At 45.5% G+C, this 20,496-nt stretch overlaps 1 protein-coding gene across 4 annotated transcripts in view; it reads right to left on the bottom strand.

Moving 5' to 3' along the window:
• The window catches only part of MYH14 (myosin heavy chain 14), a 101,897-nt gene extending 90,170 nt beyond the window's left edge, over positions 1 to 11,727 (bottom strand). For 2 of the 4 annotated variants that reach the window (XM_038528106.1, XM_038528105.1), the window contains exon 1: positions 11,585 to 11,727. In XM_038528106.1, the coding sequence (XP_038384034.1) occupies positions 11,585 to 11,668 (84 nt within the window). In that variant the 5' untranslated portion in view covers positions 11,669 to 11,727. The remainder of the gene's footprint in view (positions 1 to 11,584) is intronic. The other 2 variants (XM_038528111.1, XM_038528110.1) reach the window with 1 other exon arrangement.
• Positions 11,728 to 20,496: the final 8,769 nt, after the last annotated feature.

A 20,496-nucleotide genomic window follows, 5' to 3' on the forward strand; every position in this document is an offset into this window, starting at 1 on the left:
ACACGGGTGCAAGCATCCAACTCTCAACTCATTTGCTTGGCAATGGCAAAGGGCAAATGTTAGTCCTTGCGGGCAAGAAGCTTTGAGGTTGCCGTAGCCACAGCCCACCTCTTTGCAGATAGTGAAAGTGAGTTCCAGGGAGGGGAGAACTTTTCCGAGGGCACCTGAAGTGATAATACAGTTCACAAGTATGGGGCCTGAAACATGCCCATCATTATCCCAGTGCATCCTCATGCCAGCCCTATGAGGTTGGCACTGTCATTACCCCCACTTTACAGGCCAGCAACATGCCTAGGGTCCCTTTGCTGCGTCCGGTGGCAGATCTGGGTTTAGATTGCAGGAGATCAGACCTGTGAGTCTATGCCGTTAACCAAGAGAGCTGCGGCCCCTGTTATCTGGCTGAAGTGTTCTCCATGGAAGTCTCCTGCAGTAAAGACAACGGGAGCTGCTATTTATTGAGTAGCAACTGTGTGCTGGACATTGTGCCCATTATGTGTATTAACTCACTGGATTCTCTCAACAATTTGATGAGATGGATACCTTCATTATCCCCACTTGACCGATAGAAAAATAAGGCTAAAACAGATGAAACTCCATGTACGTGAGGGCACCAGGGAAGAGTGTGTGAACTGGGACACAACAGAAATTCAAACAGGAGGGGCACCTGGGTGGTTAAGCGTCTGCCTTTGGCTCAGGTTGTGATCCCGAGGTCCTGGCATCAAGTCTCACATCAGGTTCCCCGCAGGGAGCCTGCTTCTCCCTCTGCCTATGTCTCTGCCTCTCTCTGTGTGTCTCTCATGAATAAATAAATAAAATATTAAAAAAAAAACTCAAACAGGAAAGAAGGCTGCGGCACTCCCATTCTAACCATATTCTACCTGGCAACTAGTGATGTCATCATTCCCACCAAGGTTCTAAACTGGAGATATCATTATTTCTGCCCAATCTATAGGGTAACTGATGCCATTACTGACTGGTAATATTGAGCTTCCTTTTGCTGAGGACATTCTATGAGCTGGATGTCTGTGCTAAACACTTTAATAGTTGGTGATAGATATTTAGCACTTACTATGTGCCAGGCACAGTACTAAGCTCTTTATGTGTATTAAATTTTACGTGGTAGGTACTAGTGTTATATCCATTTTACAGATGAGGACACTGACAGAAGGCTGTCCAAGGATGTGGACAGCTAGAAAGCATCAAAGCTCAGATTTAAGCCCAGGCAGTCTGGCCCAAAGCTTGGAATGTGGATCACTATATGAAACCACCAGAGAGTGGCTGAGACCCAGGAAACCAATTCAGAACCTCTATCTGTCCTCCATTTCAAGTCGGCACAGAGGGTCCTTAGGATAAAGACCCAAACTCATTCCCTTGACGGTCAAGGCATCTCCACCACGCATCCATCTCTTCACCCCAGCACTGGGATTGTCCCCATTAAGCTGTGAACTCAGAGCTGTCAGTGGCCAGATCTGACTCTGTGGGTGTAGCATAAGCTGTGATAGAGAGGAAACTCAAAATGGGGGTTATGGAATATTGAGATGGATGTATCAAGGGAAAAAGGAAATGGGGATACGGGAGCATTCTGAGTTCCCAGAAGAAGAGAAGGATTTCTGCCAGTTGGCACAGACCTCATTATTCTTAATCCACAATCACCTTGTCCTGCAGAATCTGAGTAATAGGCAGCACAGGTGTGGGATAAAAGCCATCAGGAAGCTAAGTTCATGGACCAAAAGAAAATGTTGGAGCTGAAAGGGGAGGAGACAGAAGAACCAGGGAGGGGATTGCTCTTTGGAAGAGAATCTGGGAGGATTTTTTTTTTAATGATTTAGCAATCACTACATCCAATGTGAGGCCTGAATCACAACCCCAAGATCAAGAGTCACATGCTCTACTGACTGAACCAGAAAAATAAATTAGAGGGAGCAGCTCCCATGCCTGGAGAGGTAGGGGTTTTACTTTGTGTTAAACTTAAGCTTTAATTTTTTAAAGATTGTATTTTTTTAATTAATTTATTTATTTATGATAGTCACACACACAGAGAGAGAGAGAGGCAGAGACATAGGCAGAGGGAGAAGCAGGCTCCATGCACCAGGAGCCCAACATGGGATTCGATTCCGGGTCTCCAGGATCGCGCCCTGGGCCAAAGGCAGGCGCCAAACCGCTGCACCACCCAGGGATCCCTAAAGATTGTATTTATTCATGAGAGACACAGAGACACAGGCAGAGGGAGAAGCAAGCTCCCTGTGGGGAGCCTGATGCAGGACTCAGTCCCTGGACCCCGGAATCACAACCTGAGCCAAAGGCAGATGCTCAACCATTGAGCTACCCAGGCACTCTAAAACTTTCTTATTTTTTAAAAAAAAATATTTTATTGGGATCCCTGAGTGGCGCAGCGGTTTGGTGCCTGCCTTTGGCCCAGGGCGCGATCCTGGAGACCCGGGATCAAATCCCACGTTGGGCTCCCGGTGCATGGAGCCTGCTTCTCCCTCGGCCTATGTCTCTGCCTCTCTCTCTCTCTCTCTATGACTATCATAAATAAATAAAAATTGAAAAAAAATATTAAAAAAAAATATTTTATTTATTTACATAGAGAGAGCAAGGAGGTGGGGTGGAGGGAAAAAGAGAGTCTCGAGCAGACTCCCCACTGAGCACAGAGCCAAAAGTGGGACTTGATCTCACAACCCTGAAATCACCACCTGAGCTGAAATGAAGAATCAAGGTATCCCAAGCCTTAATAGAGAACATGAAATGGACAAAGAACATGCTAAGTTTCACTGTGGGCCCTGACTGTAATCCTTCCTGGGCATTTTCTCTCTGTGGTGAAGATTTGAATGGTTCTAGTATTTTATTTTTGGTTGCTGGGCTGTTGTTTTCCTGCATGTGACTCAGAGTTGGAACTGGCTCTGAGACAAGAGCATGTTGGCGGCATCTTGAGGGTCACAGATGAATGACGGTTCAGTTCTGCGCCAGCAAATATTTATTGAATGCCTACTACGTGCCAGACCTGTTTTAAAACCAGGGGTCAGCACACTTTTTCTGGAAAGAGCCAGACGGTAAATATTTTCAGCTTTGAGGGCCACATGGTCTCTGCTGTAACACGCCGCTTGCCCTTACGGCAGGTAAAGAGCCATAGATAAAATGTAAATGATGTGGCTGTGTTTCCCTAAACCCTTGCTTACACACACACACACAGGAGGTGGGAGGGTCTGATCTGTGGGCCGTAGTTTTCAGACCACTTCTGGAAACTGAGATGGAGGTTACAGAGACATAATCCCAGCCCTCACAGAACTCAGATCTTAATCTACTCCTACAGGCAGGTGGAGGGAAACTGCTCACACCGTAGTTAAATCCTGTTTTTCCTCCACTCAGAGTCCACCCCTGGAACCAGTCTCACTCAGTTAAAGCAAAGTCCTCACCAGGGCCCCATAGGCTCTCCACCATGTAGCCCCCTTTGTTCCCTCTTTGACCTCATCTCCTGCCATCTCTCCATTGCTTCCTCCATGTGCTCCAGACGCACCACACTCTGCCCTACCTCAGGTCCTTTGCATATGCCATTCTCTACTGGCATCCTCTTCTCCTGGGTAACCATTTGGCCCCCTCATCTCTTTCTAGTCTTTGCTCAGATATCACCTCCTCCATGAGTGCTTCTCTGAGCACCTTTTCCCCTGGACTCCCAATACCCCTCACTTGCTCAGCCTTTAAAATTTTTTTTCTTTCTACAGCACTCAGCATCCTACAACCTGCCAGTAGTTTGCTTATTACATTCATTATTTATTGTCCGATGCCCCCAACAAGAATGTCACCTCCATGTTGGTGTGGAATTTTGTCTGTCTGTCCTCTGCCATGTTCCCAATGCCTAAAACACAGGAGAGCCTGGGACACAGGAGACACTCAACACACTCTTGCTGAAGGAATGAATGTGTTCCAGTGGTAGAAACAGACCAAACAAGTGAACATATGATTATAGAGCATATTGGCAAATCAGGGTAAGTGCTAGGAAGAAAAAGTCGAAGAGAGTAAGAGAAGGCAGTCACCTGGGCTGTTATTTTAGCAAGGGAGTCAGGGAAGGCTTCTTGAGGAGATGACATTTGGAGTAGAAGGATGATATGACAGTTGGTACTCTGACTAATTGAATGAATGGATGGGTGTGTAACTGAAGGAATAAATGAACAACTGCATGAGTGGATCAATAAATGGATCAGTGAGGAAATGGATGACTGGATGGAAGAATAAACGAATGAATGGAGTATATACACAATGAATAAATAAGTGGGCAGATGGATGGAAGAATCAAGTAATGCATAAATGGATCGACAGATGAATGAATGGATGGCTGGACAGACACATGAATGGATAAATGGTCTTTTATGCCCCCGTACCTTTTCACATGCTATACATCCTGCTCCTTATTTCCTCTCTGTCTCTCCACCCCAAGAACTCTAGGCCAACTTTCCAAGGCTCAGTCTGTACTGGGTGTTAAAACCTTTTAACACAGTCAGGACACCTGGGTGGCTCAATCAGTTGAGCATCTGACTCTTGGTTTCAGCTCAGGTCATGATCTCAGGATTGTGAGCTCAAGTTCCATGCTCCATGTTCAGCAGAGTCTGTTTGAAGATTCTCTTCCTCTGCCCCTCCTCCCCCACTTCTCTCATAAATAAATAAATAAATTGTAATTTTTTAAAAAGATTTTATTTATTTACTCATGAGAGACATGGAGAGAGAGAGAGAGACATAAGGGAGAGGGAGAAGCAGGCTCCTTGAGGGGAGCCCGATGCGGGACCTGATCCCAGGACTCTGGGATCATGACCTGAGCCAAAAGCAGATGCTCAACCACTGAGCCACCCAGGTTCCCCAATAAATAAATCTTCAAAAAAAAAAAAAAAAAAAAAAGACCCGCTAGTCTCACTCTACTCCCACCCTATGCCCGGCCACCATATCCTCTCCCTTGTATTGATGCTCTGATGACACTAGATTGGAACAATCTGTCTGCTGGTACCTTTACAGACCAGCAGCCCCTCTAGGGCTAGGCCTGACTCCAAGTCATGCCTGTGTTCCCAGTATACCCAGAACCCCACTGGTACATGGGATGGGAAGGGTCTCCAGAGACGAATGCTGTGCATGTGTGTGAGGCATCAAGTCTAGAGGCAGATGACTCTGACAACATCGCTGTCTGTGGGGGGTGTGCAGATTGGAGTGCGGGGCTTGGGTATGTAGGGTGTCTCTGAGTTAAGGGCCTGCAATGAGGCAGGTCTGCATCTCTTGCATCTCGCCTAGTCCTCAAGACATCCAGAGTCCAGAATCAGGAGACTCCTCCATGCTGTGTGATCTTGGGCAAGTCCCTTTCCCTCTCTGGGCTTCAGCAAATGTAGGGAATCAGACCAGCCATTTCAAGGCCTTTGTTCAGTACCGACCTTCTAGGAGTCCTTCACCCACTCTCTTCCTTCTGTTGCTGTCCTGATCACCCCGGACTTTATCCTTCTCTGCCTCCTCTACCAGCTTGGAGCCTTTAGAGGACAAGTCTTAGGTTTGAGCAACATTCCTCATACCAGTAGCTCCACAAAGGGTCAGAGTCTGACTCACTGGGTCCCTGGGATCTCCCAGCACAGGATCTGGAACACAGGATGCCTCACAGAAAGATTGTTGGCTAAGAAAAATGAATGGATGTATGACCTGTCACCTGGTGAGTTCCTACTCATATTTCAAACCCCAACTCGAAAATTCCCTCTGAGAAGACTTCTCTGACTCCTCCTGGCTGGCCAGATAGCAACTAATTAACATTTTAACTAACAATCAATATTTTTATGATACTTGTTATATCCTAGGCATCCCAAATGCTCTCTTATGCATATAGGTTGCATTGTTTAACTCCCAACAAGCATCTAGAGTCAGATTTGATTATTTCTTTTTTTTTAGATTTTTTTTTTAATTCATGAGAGACACACACACACACACACAGAGGCAGAGACACAGACAGAGGGAGAAGCAGGCTCCATGCCAGGAGCCTAACGCAGGACTCGATCCCGGGACTCCAGGATCACCCCCTGGGCCAAAGGTAGGCGCTAAACCGCTGAGCCACCCAGGGATCCCCTCTCTAGGTGGTGTTGATAAAGCAACTTCACACCTTTAAGGCTACAGGGGCAAGGAAGGGAAGCTGGCCTCTAGCCAACAGCCTGCAAGGAACCGAATCTTGCCAACAACCATGAGAGCGAGCCCGGACACTGACCCTTTCCAGCTGAGCCATGAGATGAGACTGCACTCCCAGCAACACCTTGATTATGGCTTTGTGGGAGTCCCTGAAGCAGAGAATCACTACAGCTATTTTTAAAAACATTATTTTCTCCTCAAGTTGGAGCTACTTTAATTACATAAGATGGGGGGGGATCAAACAATAGGGTAACATTTTGCCTGACCGGCATCCTCCAACTCCATTCCAAACACACATCCCCCTGATAATATTTTGGTGTTTATTCTTCTTAAAAAAAAAAAAACTATGAAATTTCATGTTTCCTGGCCTATAGAAACTATGAGACCACAAATGTGTGTTGCTTTAAATCATGAAGTTTTGTCGGTTGGGGGGAATCACTTGTTATGCACAGATGGAGAACGAAAAGGGTTTGGGTATTAAGCACAGAGAGGTGAAGAAACTTGTCCCTGATCACATAGCTGGGAAGGGGCACAGCTGGGATTTGAACTCAAGCAGTCTAACTCAAAAGTTCATGCACTTGACCATGCTACTCTGATGCTTTTGAAGCCCATCACACTCACAGGACCATTTCAGGCCTCTCTAACCTTTACACACGGACCAGCACTCCTCTCTTGCCCGCCTTATCTGTCTAGAACTCATGTACTCACTGCCAGTCAGGGACACCCCTCCCCAGAGCTCCTGTTCTCCCTCTGGGATTCCATAGCTCTGCCCCTTCTCTGTCACCCTGACACCCCTGGGTCATGCCCATCTGGGACTGGCACTGCCCTGCCCACAAGAATGGGAACTCTGGAAGGCCAGGACTGGGTCTGGTGTAGCATCTTATCCTTGTACTCCCCGATGTGGGGCGAGGTGTGCTAGAGTCTGCAGGAGATCATGGCTTGTTTATAATCAATTTGATCCTTTACCAAGTATGTATCATTTGTGAAAGAAGATGCTAATTATAGCCGCCCTTTATTGGGAGCTTGTATGCGCTGGCACTGGTTTAAATATTTTATACACATGAGCTCATTCGGATCGCACATCACGTCTGTGAGGCAGGCTCCCATCAATGGCCCCATATCGCAGATGAAGAAGTCATGGCTGGGAGAATTTCCAGTGTCACTCCAGCTGTCATTCCAGCTAGGGAATGGGGAGCCTCTCTCTCATCTCATCCTCTCTCTCAGTCCTGAGTAGACTCCCCCAGAGGGGCCCACCCTGGTTACCTTGGGGTCACCAGTCCCCACCAGTCTTCAGCTGGGCAGCTTGCTCAGGAGGCAGGATCCTGGGCCCTTCCCCAAAGGTGCCAGTTGAGTAGACCTGGGGGACCCTGGGAATCTGCATGTTTACAGTTCCCAGCTGATCTCGTGGCAGGTGGTTCTAGATCATACTCTAACCAAAACACATGGCATCATCCTGATTCCTCTTTTCTCCTTACCCCCTACATCCAGTCCATCCGTGAATGTTGTCAACTTGACCTTCAAAACAGATCCAACTTGACCCCTTGCTGCCATCACTCTGGTTTAACCAACCCAGCATTGTCTCCTGCCTGAACTATTAGAGTCACCTTCTCTCTGTTCTCCCTGCTTCAGCAACTTGCCTCTCTCAGTCTATTCCCCAAGTCAGCTCATGTCCCTTCTCTTCTCAGAGCCCTCCTGGTGGTTCCTATCACATTCCAAATAAAAGCAAAGTCCTGGGCAGCAACGGTGGCTCAGTGGTTTAGCGCCGCCTTCAGTCCAGGGCATGATCCTGGAGACCCGGAGACTCGATCCCACGTCAGGCTCCCTGAGTGGAGCCTGCTCCTCCCTCTGCCTGTGTCTCTGCCTCTCTCTCTCTCTGTGTCTCATGAATAAATAAGTAAAATATTAAAAAAAAAAAAAAAAGTCCTGGGATGCCTGGGTGGTTCAGTGGTTGAATATCTTCTGCCTTTGGCTCAGAGCATGATCCTGGGGTCCTAGGATAGAGTCCGGCTTTGGGCTCCACGCAGGGAGCGTGGGCTCTCCCTCTGTCTGTGTCTCTGCCTCTCTCTGTGTGTCTCTCATGAATAAATAAATAAAAATTTTTTTAAAATAAAATAAATAAATAAAAATAAAAAACAAAGTCCTTACTATGACTGCAAGACCCAGCAGGATATGGCCCCTTTACATCCCCTCCTTGACCTCATCTCCCACCCCCTCGCCCTACCTCCTTGCTGTTCCTTGAACACACCTGCCATGCTCCTACCTCAGGACCTTTGCACAGGCCATCTCCTTCCCAGAATCCCCATGGCTCTCTCCCTCTATTCATTCAAGTCTTTGTTTAAATGTCACCTTGGCAATGAGATCGTCTCTGACCATTCTGCTTAATAGCATACCAGTCCTCAGGTGGCCCCAATCTCCTTCATCTGCTGTCCTGTTTCTGTTTCCCACAGTACTTTTTACCTTCCAACATATTACATTATTTACTTATTTACTGTGTTTCTTTTTTATCCTCTGTCTTTGACTGCAGAACATCAGGCTACAGGGGGTGGGGACTTCGCTTTGTTTACTGCTCTGGCCTCAGCACCTAACACTTGCCCAGAGTGAGCACTGGTAAATATCTGTTTTGTAATGGAAATAAATCCTTTAAGAAATTCTGCTGGAGGGGTGCCTGGGTGATTCAGGAGTTGAGCATCTGCCTTTGGCTCAGGTCCTGATCCCAGGGTCCCAGGATGGAGTCCTGCATCGGGGTCCCTGCAGGGAGCCTGCTTCTCCCTCTGCCTATGTCTCTGCCTCTCTCTGTGTGTCTCTGATGAATAAAAAAAAAAAATCTTTTAAAAAGAGAAAGAAAGAAAGAAAAGAAAGAAAGAAAGAAAGAAAGAAAGAAAGAAAGAAAGAAAGAAAGAAAGAAAGAAAAGAGAAAGAAAGAAAGAAAGAAAAAGAAAGAAAGAAAGAAAGGAGGAGTGCCTAGCTGGCTCAGTTGAAGAGCACAAGGACTGTTGGTCTCATGGTCCTAAGTTCAAACCCCACAATGGACATAGAGATTACTAAAAATAAATAAATAAACTCAAACCAAAAAAGGAATTCTGCTCGAGCTGGTATGATAATGGGGAACTTCAACTTCCTGGTTACATTTACCTGCTGCTTGCATTTTCTAAAACAATCATCACTACCTTATAACCAGAAAGGGAGAAAAGGCCACTGAAGCTATTTTTAACACATTATTTTCTTTTCGGACTAAAACCATCTTAATTATGCAAGGTAGGAAAAAATCGAGTAAGTGGGTAATATTTCCCTTGACCGGCACCTTCCTTCTCACATCCCCTTCTAGATGGACCCCTCATAATATTTTGGTGCATACTCTTCCAAAAACACGTACTATTTATTAACATCAGGGAGCCACTGCCTGTATTTGTAAATAAAGTTTTATTGGCACACAGCTACGCCCATAGGTTTATGCATCATCCATGGTTGCTTTCACACCACAAGGGCAGAGTTGAGGAGTTATGATAGAGATTGTGGGAGGCTCAAAGCTGTAAACTCTGACTATTAGAGACTTTACGAAGAAATTTGCCAACCAGGTCACCTGGGTGGCTCAGTGGTTGAGCATCTGCCTTTGGCTCAGGGCATGATCCTGGAGTCCTGGGATTGAGTCCTGCATCAGGCTCCCTGCAGGGGAGCCCTTCTCTTCTGCCTGTGTCTCTGCCTCTCTCGGTGTGTCTCTCATGGATAAACAAATAAAATCTTTAAAAAAAAAAAAAAGTTTGCCAACTTCTGATTTATATAGATAGATAAATATGTTACTGAAAAATATTTCCTATGATTTCTTGTGTTTAGGAAATAGGATCATACTCGATACACTGAACTTACTTTTCTTCTTCTTATTATTTTTTTACTTTTCTTATTTAACTATATGTCGTGGGGAACTTTCTGGACCCCTACATTTAACTTCACTTTCATCTTTTTCACACCCGCATAGCACTCCAACATCAATCTGTAGCACCCTCCTCCTACTGATGGCACTTTCAGTGGTTTTCCATCATTCACGTTTATAAATGACAATCTAGCGAACATCTTTCTGCCTACTTCCTCATGCTCAGGCACAGATATTGCTGAGTCAGAGTATAAAGCAGCTAAGATTTCAATAAATGTTGCCAAACTGCCACCCACAACAACCCTAGTTTCCTTTTTAGGAAAGAAATGGAAAAAGAAACCAATCCCATCAGGTATTTATTACACGGCTATTCTGCAAAAGGTTCCACCCTTCGGGGAGTTTCACCTGTAATTTCCTGACCCCCGAATACACCGAGGACTTGCTCAGCTCTTTGAGCTGGCTGTTTCTTCTCCGCCCTTGTCTGCCCAGTGAAATGCTGTGAGAGCCTCAAGATCCACCCTAGAGGATCAGAGGAAATTTTGTGACATTAACTATGCACTTACACTATGTCCCAGCAGTCGCATTTCCAAGTACCCACAGGAAGGCATGCACAGGTGACATAAGATGTGTCCAAAGATGGCCAAGGCAGCCTCTGAGCTGGGACTGGAAACATAGACAGGGTCATGGGCCCTGTTACTTGGGGAGTGGGTAAGTAAAAGGGAGGGGGATTCTCCAGTTGTTCTAGAAGCCCCAGATCAGGGTTACATATGGAAATGCAGGAAGATCTCAAAGACGTACTGCTGAGTAGAAAAAGTAAGAACCACACCCGGGTCCTATAGCACAATTTAAGAGATAAAATATATCTTTCCTATCCATGTAGAAGATTTAGTTATACAAAGCAGATGGTCTGGTCTGCAAGCCTGTGTTTACAAGTACCCAATGGGGCATGGATGCAGCCTGTTGGGTTTGTCTAGGAGTGGGGTGGGGGTAGAGGATCAAAGAGAGAGAGAAAAAAGAAGGCAAAACCAGGAATATGATGTAACTCTATGCGCTCAGCTCTACCCCCCGCAAAGGATCCATCTCAGGGGGTCCTCTTCTTGGAAGCCCCCACAGCCTTCCCCAGCCAGAAGCAGTCACATCCACTCTCAGTTCCCACCAGTAAAGACACATTTCCCTAGATTGAGACTCTGCCGCTGTTTCCCCAACCACAGCACATGCCATTTGAGCGCAGGAAACCAAGTCTGTGCCTCAATTTTCCTAAATCCATGAGAAGGATGATGATAATGATAAGAGTATCTACCGTATTGAGTTGCTGGATGGTTCAATCAATTTCTGCCCTGTGCTTAGTGCCATGATTTTGGCACATTGCAAACACTCAATAAATGTTGCCATCCACTATTATCATTATTAATATCGTTGTTATTGTTACAATTGGCTTCTGGACACTGGGAAAGGTACTCCCCCCATGTCTCCTTTTCCAGGAAGCCTTCCATGATTTCTCATAGAACTCTACCCATGCCTGTGGCCCCTCGTGTAAAGCCTCCTCCCCAGGTGTGGGCATTGCCTGCTCACCTGCTGGTCTCTCCCGCTGGGCTGGGAGCTCTTCCAGGACACAGGCCTGAGTCGGTTTGCCTTGGCTTCCCCAGAGCCCAGCATAGCTGCCAGTATCTCTCAGGGCTCCAGAATCATCTGCCCACCTGAATGGAATGCAGGCTGGGAGGGCAGATAAGGCAGGTGTATAATTAACGAATATATGGCAGGCTGTATATGTTAACAGCCTGGTGACAGGGTTAGAAACCATAAATGCTAAGAGCCCCAATCTGGTTTCACCTCACCTCCTGCCTCCTCCCCCTACCACTCCCCTCCCTGTTCCCTGCACTCCAGCCTCCTGGTTGGCACACCTGCCCCAGGACCCACCTCTGAGCCTCAGCCTGGGCCATGCAGGGCCCTCACCTTGGGATGTCCTTCCTGCTCCTTCTTCCATTCGTGCTGTGGCAGGTGATGCAGATGTGCACACGCAGCGCCCACACCTAAGCCTTATGAGCCTGCCTTCCGGTACCTGCCCGCTGCCCCTTCCTGTTCTTCCCTCTGCCATCTAATAAAACCCACAAGCTTTTCCATGGAATCATTTTTTTTTAAGTCAGGCATATTGAGGTATAATCCATATGCAAATATGTAATTATATCACAGACACATATATTATTTTTCTAGGCAAGGTAAAATTCACCCTTTCTAGCGCACAGTTCTTTGGGTTCTGACAAATGCAGACAGACGATCAAGATGCAGGCCTAATCCATCAGCCCTGAAATTCTCTCATGATGTTTGCCCTGTTGCTGAGGTCCACGAGCAGCACAGCACTCAATATGTCAGCACTTTCGTATGTCTTTCTCATGAAAAACGAAACCAAAAAGTGACTGCACAGAACTCTGCAACACGGAGTTTATTTCAATCAATGGTTGAGGGGGCTGATGGGCATTTAGATTGTTTCCAGTGTTTTCATATTATAAACAAGGAAATGAGAGGAAAGATGAATGTTCAAATAGAATCCTTCCTGCGAACACAAACCAATAGTCTTTCCCTAGGGTAGACACTCGTTAAGATGGACCTTAGGGCATGTGCATGGTTTCCTAATATTTTATTATGAATCACCTCAAGCATATAGAAAGGTTAGGGGTGGGGGAGTAAGTGCCCAGTGAACATGGGAGTAGCCACTGGCAACATTCTATCATTGGTATTTGCTGTATTTATTTTATTACAAGATGTCCATATGTCTCTTTCTCTCTATCTCAGCTCTTCTGATCCAGAGACAAATTTGCCCCTCCGGGGACATTTTGCAAAGTCTGGAAACAGACTCTTTTATTGTTATAACCTGCAGGGGGGCAGGTGGGAGAGGTGCCAGTCAACATCCTGCAGGGCCTGGGACAGCCCCCAGGACAAAGAATGGCCTGGCCCCAAATGTCAATAGTGCCAAAGCTGAGAAACCCTGCAGTGTAGCCACTCATTAGAATACTTGGCAGTCTTCATACACTTCAGTGCTCAACACTTCAGCACACACCTTATTAACTAGAGGTCATTCTTTGTCAACGGTTCCCTTTTGAGTTAGAATTTACATACAGTAAAATGCAAACTCCTAAATATACCATTCCATGAATTTTGACATATGTATATACCACTATAAGAAAATATGGAACAGGGCTGCCTGGCTAGCTCAGTCAGTAAAGCCTGCGACTATTGATCTCAGGGTTGTAAATTCAAGCCCCATGTTGAGTGTAGAAATGGCTTAAAAATAAAATATTTTTATTTATTTGTTTATTTTTATTTTTTAAAATTTTTATTTTTATTCATGAGAGACAGAGAGAGAGAGAGAGAGAGAGAGGCAGAGACACAGGCAGAGGGAGAAGCAGGCTCCATGCAGGGAGTCCGACATGGGACTCGATCCAGGGTTGAAGGTGGCGCTAAACCGCTAAGCCACCGGGGCTGCCCAAATCTTTTTTTTTTTTTTTTTTTTAAGATTTTTAAATTTATTCATTCATGAGAGACACACAGAGAGGCAGAGACACAGGCAGAGGGAGAAGCAGGCTCCCTGCAGGGAACCCAATGCAGAAGTTGATCCCAGGATCCTGGGATCATGACCAGAGCCAAAGGCAGGAGCTCAACCAACGAGCTAACCAGGCACCCAAAAGTAAAATCTTAAAAAAAAAAAAAAAAAAAGAGGAAGAAAATACAGAACACTTCCACACCCCAGGAAGTTACCTTTACAATGCCTACCTCCTTCCCCATAACCCTACCCCGAGCAACTACTGTTCTGATTTTTATCACCATAGACGAGTTTTGTGTGTTATAGACCTTTTTATAAATGGAATCCTAGTGTGGGCTGATCTTTTGTGTCTGGTTTCCTTCACTCCGTGAGATGCTTTTGATTCTCATCCATGTTATTGTATGAGTCAGTAGTTTGTTCTGTGTACCATTCCACTGTAGGGATGTAGCCATGGGCTTACTCGTTTTCTGTGGGTGGACACCTGGCATATTTGCAGTTTGGGACTATTGTGAAGAAAGCTGCTATCAAAATTCTTATACCAGCCTCTTTGCAGGCATATGTTTTTATTTCTCTTGAGTGGAACTTCTCAGTCATAGAGTTGGTGTGAGTTTAATTTAGAAGAAAATGCTAGACCTTTCCCCACGGTGACTGTATTAAGCTTGCTGTTGCTGCTGTGACAAATTCCCATGAACTCAGGGCACCTGGGTGGCTCAGGGTTTGAGTGTCTGCCTTCAGCTCAGGGCATGATCCCAGGGTCCTAGGATCAAGTCCCGCATCCGGCTCCCTGCATGGAGCCTGCTTCTTCTTCCTCTGCCTATGTCTCTGTCTCTCAGTCTGTGTCTCTCATGAATAAATAAATAAAATCTTTTTAAAAAAGATTTCCACAAACTCAGCAGCTTAAAACAGCATAAATTTATTACCTTCTAGATCGGGAGGTCAGATGTCTGAGGTGGGTCTTACAGGTCTAAAATCCAGGTACCAAAAACAAAACAAAACAAAACAAAAAACAAAAACAAAAAAAAATAAATAAATAAAATAAAATCCAGGTACCATCAGAACCCCTTCCAGGAGGTTGTCAGGGAGAATTCATTTCTAGCCCTTTGCAGCTTCTCAAGGCTGTTTTCATTCCATGGCTTGTGACCTGACCATTGCAACCTCTGTGTCGGCTGGCACATCTCTGACTCTAACCTTCCCACCTCCCTCTTATGAAGACTCTTGTGATAGTACCCAAGACAATCTCCAGGGTGATATCCAGGAAAATTTCCCCAGCTCAAGACCCATATTTAATCTCATCCACAAAGTCCCTTTTGCCATGTAATCAGATGTTCACAGGTTCTGGAGATTAGGATGTAGATATCTGTCTTATTAGATTATTATTATTAGATATTATTAAATGATTACATATCATTGTGATTAGTTTAGACTGAACGAAATGCTTGCTTTTTATTTATTAATTTTTAAAAGATTTTCTGTATTTATTCATGAGAGACACACCAAGAGAGGCAGAGACATAGGCAGAGGGAGAAGCAGGCTCCCTGCATGGAGCCTGATGCAGGACTCAATCCCTGGACCCCCGGGATCACACCCTGAGCCAAAAGCAGATGCTCAGCCCCTGAGCCACCCAGGTGCCCCCAAATGCTTACCTTTTATATTTCCACCAACAGTGTCTGAGAGCTCTGGCTGCTTCCCATCCTTGCAACTTTTAACACTGTCTCATATTCGCCACTGTGGTAGGTGTGTTGTATCTCCTGGTGGTTTTCAATTTGCACTTCCTTGATGACTAATGATGTTGAGCATTTTCTTCCTGGGCTAATTGACCACTTGTATTTTCTGGCCACTTGTATTTTCTCCTTAGTGAAGTGTCCGTTCAGATCTTTGGCCCATTTTTGAATTTGGTTGTTTGTCTTTTAGTCACTGAGTTCCAGGAGGAATGCAAGCCTTTTTTTTTTTTTTTTAAAGATTTAATTTATCTATTCATGAGAGACACAGAGAGAAAGGCAGACACACAGGCAGAGGGAGAAGCAGGCTCCCCGTGAGGAGCCCAATGTGGGACTCGATCCCAGGACCGGGGGATCACGACCTGAGCCAAAGGCAGGCAGACGCTCAACCACTGAGCCACCCAGGTGCCCCAGGATTCGAGCCTTTCTGTATTTGATTCATTCACTTTACACTCCCAACATCCACACAGGAAGTTCCCATTTTCCCTCTCCTTTTATATTCTTCTCTCCCTTTTCAGCTCACACTCCCCTGCCACCTCAGCACTACTAGAGACTTTATGCCTTTGAGGAAAACAAGGCAAATGTTTATACTTCCTGGAAGTGGGGGTGAGGGAATTTGGAGGGGGTTGAGGGGTGAGGGGTGAGTAGGCTTAATTTTAGGACCACACTGTCCAATACGGGAGCCCGCAGTCACATGAGTCTATTTAAGCTTAAAAGAATTAAATGAAATATGATTGAAATTTCAGTTCCTGGAGGCACCTGGGTGGCTCAGTGGTTGAGCATCTGCCTATGGCTCGGGGCGTGATCCCAGGGTCCTGGGATCGAGTCCCCATCGGACTCCCTGCGAGGAGCCTACTTCTCCCTCTGCCTATGTCTCTGCCTCTCTCTCTGGGTCTCTCATGAATAAATAAATAAATCTAAAAAAAAAGACAGAGAGAGAAGAAAAGAGAAAAGAAAATTCAGTTCCTGGAGCTTCTGGCTGGTTCAGTCAGTGGAGTGTGTGACTCTGGATCTGAGTCATGAATTTGAACCCCACATTGGGGGTAGAGTTTACTTAAAAAAAATTCAGTCCCTCGATTTTGCTAGCCATATTTCAAGTGCTCAGTAGCCACATGAGGCTGGTAGCTACTATTTCCACAGCACAGATAGGCAACACTTCCATTGTCACGGAAAGTTCTAGAAGTATCTACAGGGAAACCAACCCATCTCTTACAGAAGTAACTGTATTTCCCAAGATTACACAGATGTATCATTGTGCCAGACAACTGCCTAACCACTGGGGGTGAGGAAAGGAAGACATAAAGAAGAGACAAGAAAGAGAAAAAAAAAATTCCACCATAATAATAATTGTCTGGCACTTGGTAGGTACTCATTACGTTAAAAAAAAAACACAGAACTGCCAGCTAATGAGTATTTACTGAGTGCCAGATACTTTCTTGACCATATTATCTGACTTCTGTTTATTCCCAGAGAAATAGGAGGAGTAAGAGAAAAAGACACTCTGGCCAAGCCCTTTCTTTCCCAAATAGCAGAGGGATTAACTCTTTAAATTCCACACACCTCTTGGGGGCCAGCCATCCAGGAAATCGGTCTTTTCTGTTTCTTCCTTTCTTCTTTTCTTTCTCTCTTTCTTCCTTCCTTCCTTCCTTCCTTCCTTCCTTCCTTCCTTCCTTCCTCTTCTTTCTTTCTTTCTTTCTTTCTTTCTTTCTTTCTTTCTTTCTTTCTTTCTTTCTTTCTTTCTTTCTTTCTTTCCCTATCTTCCTTCCTTCCTTCCTTCCTCCCTTCCTTCCTTCTTTTTTTTTTTTTAAGGAAATCTTCCTTAATGTGCCATGTACATTGGGGATTCCAACTGGCTCAAACAGAAGAGCATGCAACTCTTGATGTCAGGGTCATGAGTTCGAGCCCCATGTTGCGTGTAGAGATTACCTAAAAAGGGGGGGGGGACGCCTGGGTGGTTGGGTGCCTGCCTTCAGCTCAGGTCATGATCCCGGGATCTGGGATCGAATCCCACATCGAGCTCCTTGCGAGGAGCCTGCTTCTCCCTCTGCTTATGTCTCTGCCTCTCTGTCTCAGTCTGTGTCTCTCATGAATAAATAAATAAATCTTAAAAAAAAAAAAGTGCCATGCACTACACAGGGCTCATTATCTTTCCTGCCAAACCTGCTTTAATACCTGTACTCCCCCTCTTGGTAAATGTATATCCAGTCATCTAGGTTAGATAACAGGGGTGTCACCATCACTGCCTCTCTCTTCCTTGCTCACTCGCTTCCAGGGTCTCCCCTCTGGACTGTCCCCCATATGGCTCCAGAATATCTTTCTATACCCAGAGCTGATTGTGCCCACCCCCTGCTCACAGTCCTCCTATAGCTCCCCAGTGCTCCTAGGACAATATCCCAGCCCTTCAACTTGGCCCTGGAAATAGTCTGTTTCATCTTTGCACCACCACTGTTTCCATTACCTAGAATTCTCTCCCCCTTCCCTGGTGAACTCCTATTCATCCTTCAACACCCAACTCAAATATCCCTTCTTCCAGGAAGCCTTCTCTTGACTCCCTCAGATAGAGCAGTACACAACCCCTGCATCCCTTCAGTGCCCTTCAAGACTTTAGTCATCCACTGGTCTCTCTCTGTTGTGAATTTCTGGTCACCTTGCAGTCTTCCTCTTGAGAGTGTGACACTCCCATGGAGAAAAGTCTTGACTGCTACAATATCTTGGAAAGGGCTCCAGGCATCTTGTGGGTGCTCAGTAAATATGTGTTGGAAAAAAATAAAAAATAATAGTTAACATCAAAGGAGCCCTGTGTAAAAAATAGTAAGCTTACAGAAGAGACACTAGAAAGACAGTGCCTTAAGCAAGTGACCAAAACTAATATGATTGGTAATAGGACCTCCCAACCCCATGGGCCTCCTGATGTCAGGCACCAAGAAAGACACAGCATTACTTCCGAGGTGTTCCTGCCCAAAGTGCATAACCTGAACCTAATCATAAGGAAAACATCCAAACTGAGGACTTTATTCTATAAAATAAATGGCCAGTACTTCTCAAAAGGGTCAAGGTGATGAAAGACAATGAAAAACAGAAGCATCACAGATTGGAGGAGGCTAAGGAGACATGACAAAATAATTGTGCTGTAAGATCCTGGATCTGAAAAAGAACAGTACTGGGGTAGTGGTGAAATGAATAAGGCCTGTGGGTTGGTTCACAGGCAGTTTGCATGGTTTTGATCATTTTACTGTGGTTATGTAAGGGGTTAGCATTTGGAGAAATTTGGGTGAGAAATATATGGGAATTCTTCACATGATGTTTGCAACTTTTGGGGGAACTTCTGAAATTGTCTTAAAATGATAAATTAAAAGAAAATGAGCCATGTGTGTGGCAAGAACCTCACGTGCAACATCTTGGTCTAACTCTCTTGATACCACTGTCTCTATTTTGCCAAAGTAGAAACAGGCTCAGAGAGAAACAGGGGAGAGGCAGAGCTGAAACTCGAACCCACAGCATCATGCTCCTGTGCCTGCATTCTTAAAAGCCCAATATGATTGGGGCACCTGGGTGGCTCAGTGGTTGAGCATCTGCCTTTGGCTCAGGGCATGATCCCAGGGTCCTGGGATTGAGTACCGCACCGGGCTCCCTGCAGGGAGCCTGCTTTTCCCTCTGCCTATGTCTCTGCCTCTCTCTGTGTCTCTCATGAATAAATACATAAAATCTTAAAAAAAAAATCCAACGTGAATTTGTGGAGCACCTACTAGGAGCTGAGAATATCCATGCAAACAACAGTCTCTCTCCTCCTGGATCTCACCTTCTAGGGGTGGAGGAGACAGATAATGAACAAATAAACAATAAAATATATGTGATATAATATTGAGTGGTGATAAGATTTTTAAAATGCTGAGCAAGGGGAGAGAGAGAACACTGGCAGGAGCTGAACTCTGAGAATAGGAGTGGAGCAATACAGCAGAGGCAGATATTTTCAACCTCTGAGACTTGGCTACTCTCTCTTCCCCACATATCTCAGTTTTATACATCCAGATCTGCCCGCTAGAGCTGCCATAACCAGCTCCACACACTCACAACAGACGGGTTTTGTCTCACGTCTCACGGTTCTGTAATCTAGAGGCTGAAAACCAAGGTGTTGGCTGGGTGGGTTGTTTGTGAGGCGCTGAGGCGGACTCTGTCTCCGGCATCTCTCCCAGTTTCTGGCAGCTTAGGCTTCAGGCATTTCTAACTTTTTTTTTTTTTTAAGATTTTATTTATTTATTCAAGATAGACAGAGAGAGAGGAGGGGGGAAGGAGAGAGAGAGGCAGAGACACGGGCAGAGGGAGAAGCAGGCTTCATCAGGGAGCCTGATGCAGGACTTGATCCCGGGACTCCAAGATCACGCCCTGGGCCAAAGGCAGGCACTAATCCACTAAGCCACCCAGGGATCCCCCATTTCTGACTTTTAAATTTTAAATTTTAATTTTAATTTTATGGGATGTTTTCTCTGTCCTCACATCATCTTCCCTCTGAATGTGAGTGTCCTTGTCCAAGTCCATCCCCTTCCCCTGCTCGCTTTTTTTTTTTTTTTTTAAGTAAACTCTACTCCCAGTGTGGGGCTCAAACTCAGGACCCTGAGATCAAGATGCTCCACCGACAGAGCCAGCCAGGTGCCCCACAACCTTCCTTTTTTTATGAGGACATCAGACCTACTGGATTAGGGTCCACCCTAACATCTCATCTTAACTTGAGTCTGCCAAGACCTTATTTCCAAACATGGTCACATTCGTAGGTCCTGGGGCATCAAGACTTCAATCAATATCTTTGTAGGGAGACATAATTCAACCTGTCAATTCTCACCTCAAATCCTGATTCCTTCTGAAAGTGTTTCCTCATTGCCCAACCCTCACTAATCTGTCTGCTGACTCCACATAGCTCCTCCTCCAGATTCATTTCATGCAGACACGTCTGGTTACTTTCGATTCTGTTTTGTGCCTGTCTTCTTAGCACGGCAGCTTGCTGAGGGCAGCATCAATGCCCAGACACCCCGTCTGTTCCCACTGTGCATCTGTACAAAGAAGTGTTCCTCTGTGTTTTCAGAATGACTACATGAATTAATTCGACATTTATGTTTTTTAATATTTTATTTATTTATTCATGAGACACACAGAGAGAGGCAGAGACATAAACAGATGGAGAAGAAGGCTCCCTGCAGGGAACCCGATGCAGGACTCGATCCCATGACCCAGGA

This window comes from Canis lupus, chromosome 1 (genome assembly GCF_011100685.1).
Source record: "Canis lupus familiaris isolate Mischka breed German Shepherd chromosome 1, alternate assembly UU_Cfam_GSD_1.0, whole genome shotgun sequence".
NCBI classification, from domain to species: Eukaryota; Metazoa; Chordata; class Mammalia; order Carnivora; family Canidae; genus Canis; species Canis lupus.